This window comes from Gadus chalcogrammus, chromosome 12, assembly GCF_026213295.1.
Source record: "Gadus chalcogrammus isolate NIFS_2021 chromosome 12, NIFS_Gcha_1.0, whole genome shotgun sequence".
NCBI lineage: Eukaryota > Metazoa > Chordata > Actinopteri > Gadiformes > Gadidae > Gadus > Gadus chalcogrammus.
In genome coordinates, this window is record NC_079423.1 from 25920789 (window position 1) to 25930318 (window position 9530).

General features: G+C 45.0%; 1 protein-coding gene across 1 annotated transcript; it reads right to left on the reverse strand.

Annotated features, from left to right (window-relative positions):
- Positions 1 to 46: 46 nt before the first annotated feature.
- LOC130392861 (spindle assembly abnormal protein 6 homolog) lies at positions 47 to 9329 on the reverse strand. The gene is given in 17 exon segments (XM_056603361.1): positions 47 to 478; positions 608 to 699; positions 782 to 882; positions 1473 to 1582; positions 2071 to 2152; positions 3688 to 3867; positions 4042 to 4131; positions 4680 to 4874; positions 5683 to 5874; positions 6413 to 6532; positions 7009 to 7086; positions 7546 to 7635; positions 7637 to 7715; positions 7901 to 8005; positions 8125 to 8204; positions 8613 to 8673; positions 9192 to 9329. Coding segments are annotated over 17 exon segments (1773 nt in total). The 5' UTR covers positions 9254 to 9329; the 3' UTR covers positions 47 to 422.
- Positions 9330 to 9530: the final 201 nt, after the last annotated feature.

Below are 9530 nucleotides of genomic sequence, written 5' to 3' on the forward strand. Positions count from 1 at the left end.
CCTGGTGCCATACTATCACCCATAAGAGATTGTTAGCAAAACATGCCGGTAGGGGTCACACAATAATTATTTTATTTTGTTGAAATATCCAAATGACCAAGTTGAATGGAAGAATATTATAATTTCTATGAAGATCATTTGACACTTAATTATGGAACTTGGCCTCACAGACTTTGTTAAATCCATTTTAAAATATAAAACTGAAAAAAAGTCAAACATTGATAACTTCCAAAACGATTTTAATGTGGTAGATAAATTAAGGCATACTAACGTTTTTGCACATACAAGTAAATACAGTAAAAAAAATGTGGAAAAGACCCAACAGGACGCTACTAAATACATTAAAAACATTTAAAAAGAAGAAACAGGAAATACAAATATGATAAATAGATGTAGCACCATAAGCATCCGTGCCTAAAAGACTATGCAGAGAAGTATGCTGAAGGTATGGTCTGCTTCGACGGGCGTGGAGGTAACTCTAGAAATGAGAAGAAAAACATTGTTTTACAAGACTAGTATTACCAAACCAAAAGTCCCCCCCCTTATAGTCAGTTCAACAGTTATCTCCAGTACTGCTTCAGAGAACAGTGCTGCCTGCGTAGGTTACCTCTGGACTGAAGGTTGGTCAGCAGGCCGTACAGGGGAATGCTGTCTTCTCTCCTCTCAAAGTACTTGGCGTCCAAGCCGCCGGACTCCACCCTGGACCCAAAGGAGGAGGATATGATTGCGACTTCTCCATCAAGACATAACAAGGCATACCTCACGTCACCATGCAACCTACAGTTTATGGGGTGGTGGCAGAGTGCGCTGGTCCGGCGGAAGGAAGTCCGGAGTGTCTGCATGAGAGAAGGTTGGCTTGGGCGCCATGGGGTAAAACTGGGCCTTTGGTACAACGGAGAAAGTCAACATGGCTGAAATGAGACTTGAGCCACACAGCAGGAGAGTCAACCAACCAGTAGTTGCTAAACAAAAGCTTATTTTAGGGTCATTCTGTCCGTGCAGTTCCGTCACGCAGCTTAATAGGAAAATATGTATAGAATAGGGATGCACCGAAAATTCAGCCACCGAAAATGTATCAGCCGAAGGAGTAAAAAGGCAGAAAAAAATACCTTTCTATCTTTGACGATATGAGAAAAAAAAAGCAAACTGTGTGGATTGAGCTTCTTGAGGGTGCGCTTCATCAAAAGGGAGATTAAAAAAGAGCCGCACGCAAGTTTGCAAACAACTAAATTACAATACACGGAGATGAAAAAAGTGCAGAGCGCACCTGACAAAATTAATTAATGAAATTAATTAAAAACAGCAAAAGCCACATTCGGTATTCGGTTTCGGCTTTCGGCAACTGTTTCAGTATATTCGGTTTCGGACAAGTATTTTCATTTCGGTGCATCCCTACTAGTATATAATAAGCTTTTACTCAGTCTTTCGAACACACAGTTATTACTGCTTAGCATCGTCCCTTGGTTTCGTACCCTCGGGCCTGCAGTGGTGGACTGGGCAGCGGGGGTCTGGAAGGACTCTGGAGCAGGGGGCTTCCTCAAGAGCTGCTTTTCATTCAGCTGCTTGTTCAGCCAGCCGATGACTGAGGCAGAACACAGAAAGACACTTTAAAACCAACGCTCATAACAATCGGTTGGAAATGTTTTTCAAAGCAATATTGTGTAAAATTGATTTAATCTTCCCAGCCCTCCACACAGTTTGAACCCTGATGGAAAATGTTTTGCCTTAGAAGAGACAGGGAGAGTGCAAACTGGCTCGCAGCACATTGTAAGTCAACGCCATATAAATGAACATCAGTGCCTCGGAAGGGACACATCTTCATAATCAGCTTTGCTAGTTTAATCAATAATACTGACACATAACTGCCATTTTATCAGCACCTAGGGCTGAAGCCCATCAGACCCCATTAACTTCCATTGCCGTGTGAGGAGACAAAAACGACATCTTATATTTCAACTGATCATTTGAGGAACAAGTGTTCCTTCTGATTTTGAGAGCTACTGCTGCAGCTACGGTCTGATCCTTTAAAAGGTGACAGTCAGAAGAACATACTAACTCGTCATTTCTTACCGTTCTCGTTGGTCTTCAGCACCTCTTTGCTCTCATTGAGCTTCTCGATGGTCGTCTCCAGCTGCTCCTTCAGCTTGGAAACCTGTCAATCATAACACGATTTTAACATGACATGAACCAAGGTGAACCAAGTGCCCGTTGACACCACCTACCCCACTAATAACCCCAGCACTTATGCTGACATTAACACTAACAAAATATACCAACACTAAATATAGTTGCAAGCAACCATACTGTAATGATGGTAAACATTATGTGATGACATTCCAAGTCTAACAGACGGTTGGTTGATGTTGGACTTGAACCAGCGTCCCTATGACTATAACGCCCCGTGCCCACTACCTCCGTCAGTTGTCCGTTGCCCATTGACTTTGAATGGGGACGGTCGCGCAATGCATTGTGGATCCGTCCGTTGACTTGGAGCGTTCGCCACCGTCAGAAAGTTGAAAAATGTTCAACCTTTTCGGCAGCGACGGTTCCGTCATCCAATCAGATCGCGTATGCAAATTTAAGCACTGTGACGCGACTCGGGCTCTGACGATACTGGAAAGGGGGAAAGCGGGTCTTCTTGCCTCGCAACAAGCAGGAAGAAGCGGGAAGAACCCGGCGAAGCGATTTGATTGGCTGACGGTTGCCTCTGCAAAGACTACTCCCCCATCCGTCAGCCACGCCTTCCCACGTCCGTTGACTGACGGTGCAGTGGGCACGAGGCGTAAGAATGGTGCATGCATAACAAGCTTCATGCATATCGCACTTTCCTAATGGCAGCCTGTTGAGTATGTTGCACTTCAAAGGCTTGTTATACAATGGGGGACCTAAATCCAGCGATCTGATTGGTTCCCAACTGTTGTATAATTAGCGTATACACAACTGCTATGACGCCCGATCATTTTGTGAAAGTATCACTCCGCACCTTGAAGAGGAAACCGTTACAAAGTATCGTAAGAAACTATCACACAGAGATTTAACTTGACCATGGAGGTTGTATAAAAGCAATAGCACAGTTCACAGTTCACTGAAGCCTAAAATCTGCGTAAATAAATCAATTGCCGGCGAACCGCTCTATCGGAGCCTTCTCTCGGAGGGACACTAAAGTGTGTTGCATAGCGACCGTCGATGCATAGCGGCAGCCAGGAGGGACTACTTTTTTGTATTCTTTAATAAAAACGGCTATTATGACTTTCTTGGTTTATTTTTAAATGTAGTGTGTCTATGACTTTCGTTTCGCCATAACAGTAACCATTGTATAAAAGCAATAGATCACTTCAGTCAGTGAGTCAGCTGCGCGTCGGGGCCGGACAACGCCCCTCAATAGTGGTATAATGAGCACATACCACAGCCTGGCGTGATCTATTACTTAATTATAGCGCCAGCTATAGTTAATTCTTGCCCATCCTTTACATCCCCAGCTCATTTTACGAGTTTAAAAGCTTGCCAAATTTTAACTTAACTTTAGAGCATTACGTTTTTGAGGTATGGACTATTTTGCCAGGAAAAAAACTATGATAAAAAAAAAAATAATACTAACGATTACAATAGGGTTCCTACGTTTCTCGTAGTGCTCCTAATAACAATACACAGACCGATATTAACACTGAAGACCTAACAAAGGCCCACCTGCTCGTCCTTGTGCGTAAGCTGCTGCTTCGCGTCCTGCAGGAGTCTCCGGCGGTGTGCAGCTTCTCGGCGGGTGTCCTGCACCACCTTCTCCTGGGACACCGTCACAGAGTTCTTCACCTTGATCTTCTCCGCCAGCATCCGCCCGTCTGCCTGCAGCTTCTTGATGATGCCGTTGGCCTCGTTGGGGAAAGGGGAAGAAGCTTTTAATAAAAACGTGCGACACACACACACACACACACACACACACACACACACACACACACACACACACACACACACACACACACACACACACACACACACACACACACACACACACACACACACACACACACACACACACACACACACCTTTTTCTGCTCCTCAGACAGCGATTTCACCGTCGATTCCAGCTTCTTTATCTGGTGGTCTTTAGATTCAACGTTGCCCTCCATCGTTTCCTAATGATATAAATGAATCAAAATATGACCGTGACACACACTGCAGAATTTTAATGTCGTTTACCTGAACACTTGGATAGAATTTTCTTGCTAATATTTTTGCATGAATGTCAAAATATTTTATTGTTTCAACAAGGAACTTTTACAAAAGGGTGACATATTATACCACCAGATGCGAGTGTGATTAGCCGTTACAAGCCTCTTTTGGAAATCTGCCTCTTCGGACATCACAAGGGGCCGTGTCCACCTAGATGTATGATAGATGAGCATCGTTTGCTAAAGTCCACTGGGTAGGCGGGTAGACCGACCTATCCAGCACACATCTAGGTAGACATGCTGACACTTGATGTCAGAAGACGCACATTTTCAAAGCGGCTTGTAACGGCTAATCCCACTCACACCTGGTGGTATAATAGGTCACCCTTAAAACAATAACATTACACAAGGTCTGAATAACCCCGACCACGATAATGTCGTCCGAATGGTTCTAATACGGAACGTGGGCTTCCTCAAGCGTTTCTCCGCGGGTCGTCACGCCGCCCGCGTACCTTCTGCTGCTGGGTGGCCTCCAGCACCTCCCGGGTGCGTCCCATCAGCTGCTCCTTGTCCTTCACCTCCTGCTCCAGCACGGCCAGCCGCGTCTGCAGCTGGCCCAGGCTGCGCTCCTTGTCGTGGAGCTCTGTGTCCAGGGTGCCGTTCTCCCGCCGCAGGGAGGTCACCTGCTGCTTGGCCCGCTGGGACTCCTGGAGGGGGGGGGGGGAGAAGGGAGGACCGGGGGGGGAAGGGGTTTTAGAGCAAGTGGTGGACCCCAGCCTGCGGTGGCCTCATGTGCATGTGGTGGATGCGGTTGATTGCAGACTTAAAAAAAAAAAAAGAGACACAAATCTGCTTTGGCTCTTCGTCTGTGTCGATCAAATAATAAGCGTCAAGGTTTGACAAAAACAAGGTACAGTAGATACAAACTGCATGACTCAAGGTTCAGGGACCACGAGCAAACCACTACTAGGTGGGCGGCAGTAGCACAAGAGCTAGAGAGGGTTGGCTGGTAACCGCAAGATTTCTAGTTCAATCCCCGGTGGCCCTGAGCAAGGCACCTAACCCTTACTGCTCCCGACGAGCTGGCTGTCGCCTTGCATGGCTGACGCCGCCGTGTGGATGTGTGCATGAATGGGTGAATGTTAGGCAAATTGTAAAGCGCTTTGGCTGGCCACCGGTTACAAATAAGCGCTTTATAAATGCAGTTCATTAACCATCTACTACTAATACTACTGTGATGCGTTCACTGGGGGGTTGACATTGCAGGGCAGAGGTTGGCTGGGAAAAAGTGACCAAGCGTGGGGGAGAATTCGGGGGTTGAGAAAGCATCTCCAGGGAGGTGCAGGGTAGGGCTGTGTGATTTGGCCTAAAAAGCAAAACCTCACATTTTTTTCAAGCCAAACCTGATTTTTATTCGATAATAGAGGGTTTCTCATTTCTAAACATCGTCCTAAGCCATAAATTCTAATGACGATTAAAAAAAAAATTTGATTGATCGCCCAGCTTTAGGCCCACCTCTTCAGCGCTGGCCAGCTTGATCATGAGGTCGCGGAGGGCCGACTCGTTCTTGTAGCGGCGCTCCGTCAGCTCCCGGTTGGAGGCCTCCAGCTCCGCCAGGCGGCTCTGCAGCTGCTGGCTGCTGCGCTGGTGGCTGCCCTCCAGCTCCTGACGGATCTGCTCCGTCTGCTGCTGGAGCCGGCCCTGGATCTGCAGGGGGCGTGGGGGGACTGGTCAGTGTTGAGGGCCCATGCTAGTGCTGCTGTCAGGGGGGGATGCGCCCTTCTGAGAGGAACCCACACGCAAAGGCAGTCACATGTTCTGCTCTCATCATTTTAAAAAGGGGACATATTATACAATCAGGTGTGAGTGTGACTGGCTATTACAAGCCGTTTTGAGGTTGTTTTTTTTCAGTCTACCAGTCTGCCCAGTCGACTGTAGCAAACGTTATCTATCCGTCATACATCTAGGCGGACACGCCCACTTGTGATGTCAGAAGGGGCAGATTCAAAACTGCTTGTAATGGCTAATCATATTCACACCTGTGGGTGTGAATATGTCCCCTTTGAGTGTTGTTTATTTAGCCGGATGAGGATTCTGAAAATATGTTTTATAAAGTGACCTTTATCCTCTCTATTCCTTTTAGTTGACTGTGTTTGCGTCCCACACCACATCAGAGCAAACACCACAAGCAGATTCCCAGCAGGCATAGTACTTTGAAAAACTAAATAGACTGTATAAGAGTAACCTCAAGAGCCTTTTCCCTCTCTGACATCAGGTCCTGTGAGTGGCGGCTGGAGAGCGACGTCGTCTGGCTGGTCCATTCTGAACGTAGCTTGTCCAACTCTTTGGTTTTCTCCGCCAGAGTCTAAAGACAAAACACGATGATAATAAGAATCTGATTATTTTAATTGCACCTTTCATACAGGACAATGCAGCCCAAGGATTATTATGGGTATTTGCTTTGTTAGCCTATAAAGAGTGATGCAGTACTGTAATTTGATCTCAGTACAGGTGAAGTGGTTTGAATACAAGACAGACATTCCACCTACTCTTTTGTCATAACCAACTGACTGAAAGGATTTGTCATTTGGAGGGCATGTCTTAATTAAAGTTGCAACACTATCATTGGCCCGATCTCAGTAAAACATAAAATTAAGTTGGTTCTCAAATATAAATTATTAAAACAATACTATCGTTTGTCAGAGATCTGACATTTAGCAAAGCAACAACAGCAGTTATCAAAAGATAAAACAATTGGACAATTATACCCTTGATTCTGATCTGTTGGTGGCCCAGAAGGTGTAAACTACTCAGTGTACAGTGACCCAGTGAGCTATATACCTGCTGAGCGTAGGCAAGCTGTCTAGAGAGGTCCTCTTCAGTCTTCTTCAGCTTTATCTCCAGAGACTGCTTATCTTCCTGAAAGATTTCACAAGGCTTCACAATCTGCATCCTTTGACATGATCATAATCAAGTATTTATTATTGTGCTGCGCTCCTAAAAGGGAGGCACTCAAAATCGTTTCTATTTAAAACACTGCATTTCCCTGATGTGTTATGGTACTATTTTTCTTCATCATTTTGTATATCCTTTAGGTTTGATCAAAATCTTAACGCTCTTTCCCTGAAGTGTTTCGGTCGTGCAATTATCCTTTGAGGACCTCATGGAAAAATAATCCATGGTCTCAATCGGGCATCCAAGTATAATATAAAGGGTTGATGAACCGGGGACATTTTGAAGACACTTCAGTAGGAGAGATGACTGATCCATGTTGAGAAGAGAAACACTGCAAGGGAAACCCAATGTATTTTCTTTCCCCTCCTTGGTTCAATAGCTCCTGTCCACGAAACAGTCCAGGCTGGTCATCAAGTGGCTCACCTTCAGCGACGAGAGGCATGTTGCCAGGTAATCCTTGACCTCCTTGTCCGAGCCCTGAAGCAGCTTCAGGGACAGGTGGTTGAGGTGTTTTGAAGGCGTTGGTCTCCACAACGCTGAAGTGGGCAGCGCTGTCGTGCAGCGACGACTGGCATGCCAGGTGCAGCAGGAATCTGTTGACGAGCGAACAAAAAGGTCTCGTTAGAGACAAATAGTGAGGCAGCAGGTGGAGAAACTAAAATACGATGAACTGAGAGACAGGGTCAGGAATTAGTCTTTACAAAAAATAAACAATGCATTGGGCTTCACAAAATCAGACCAAAATTGTGAATGGACCAGGGTTGTCTTTTATACATACCTCGGACTCTCCTTCTCTTGTTCTGCCAAGCAGAGATGAAGCAGGTCAATAAACTTCTGGGGAAACGAGGCAAAGTCGATCAGCAGCCCCTGTTGCACCTTCAGACTAGTGGAGGGAGAAAATAAGCTCTGTGAGCAATGGCAGCATAATGAAAGGCTTCTTTGGTGTAGACGGCTCCAACCCAAGTTCCTACACAGGGCCTACCAAGATGCCCCAACACATACCTTTGGTAGTCCTCCTCAGATATGGAGAGGCTGTATAGAAAGTATGGGTCCACGTCATCTGTGAGCCTTACAACGAGATCCTACCAATTAAAAAGGGCAGGAAGGTTAACGAGCATCGACATAATTGCAAATATTAAATTTTGTGTATGCATCATCGTATAGTGTTAAGTAGTTGCATACAAAGAGGATTTGATCATGCGAGGTAGGACTCATTTGGCATTAATTATTGATTCTATAGCAATCGCTTTTTTAAAATCCTACAAGTGTTCTTGCACGCCATTTTACACATAGCTCTACATTGTAAGGCATTTCAACAAATAAAACGGCATTGGCCATCTGTGTATCCTACACAGGAAGTCTGTTGTACATTAACTTCAAACACAGGCAGTCTGAAGGATGTGATTGGCGAAGGTTGAAGTAAATTAAGCACACAAGTCCCAAAGTAAGCTGAGTGCAAAGATAGTGGAAATGTTACAACGTGCACTTACTCTTTTGTAGACTGGGTTCGACGTCACCAGAAGGTCAATATTGACCCGGATATTGGCTTTTCTGAAAGCATGACACATTACATTAAGAGTGTAAATTAAAGTGATCTGAACAAATTGTAAAAATAATAATAATAAGGCCTAACGTTATTATCTGGTATGTTTTGCAGGCTGTGATTAGATAGTAAAGCAAACCTTTTAAAACATTTAGTCATTCCACTTGGATGACCTAGAAAGTTTCAACGAGGAGTTGTTATTGATCAGCCTACTTGGGGACTTCCTCGAGGAAGCACCTTTCTTCAGGTGATGGCATCACGTGTATTTAAACACAGGGAGTAGCTGCTAGTAATACCATCGTGAATAGTCCCGATCACTTAACACACGTTATATGACGTATAGGTACGAACACGCATTAGCGTTTTCCTATGTACATGAGGCATCCAACGTAAATTAGTCATCTTACGTGTCTTAATTGAGATTGTATTAAAAAAAGTCTGGGATTGTATTGTACACAAGTGTGGGCCGAATATTACTTAAGCCCCCGGTGTATTGTTAGCTGGTAGCAAACTGTCGCACGCTTACCTTTCCTCGCAATCTTTGCACTTCACGTAAACCTGTAAACGTTTATTGAAAAGTGTTTCCATTTCTATTAAGTGATGCGTTTTCTGTTCCAAAAAAAACAACGTGTATGCTAATGACAGGGCGTTTCACAAAAGGAGCCGAAGAACCTCCATAACAAGTTTGGGCGAATTCACGTTTGGCGCTTTACAGCCGCGGACCGAAACAACGAAAAGGAGCGCTTTTTCAACTTAGCTGAGTAACTCGGCCGGGTGGGGCGAGAGTCTGAACGGGTTGACAATAGTGCCAAAACGGTGTTTTCCCCATCAACCCTGTATATAATGATTAACATAAATTATGTTA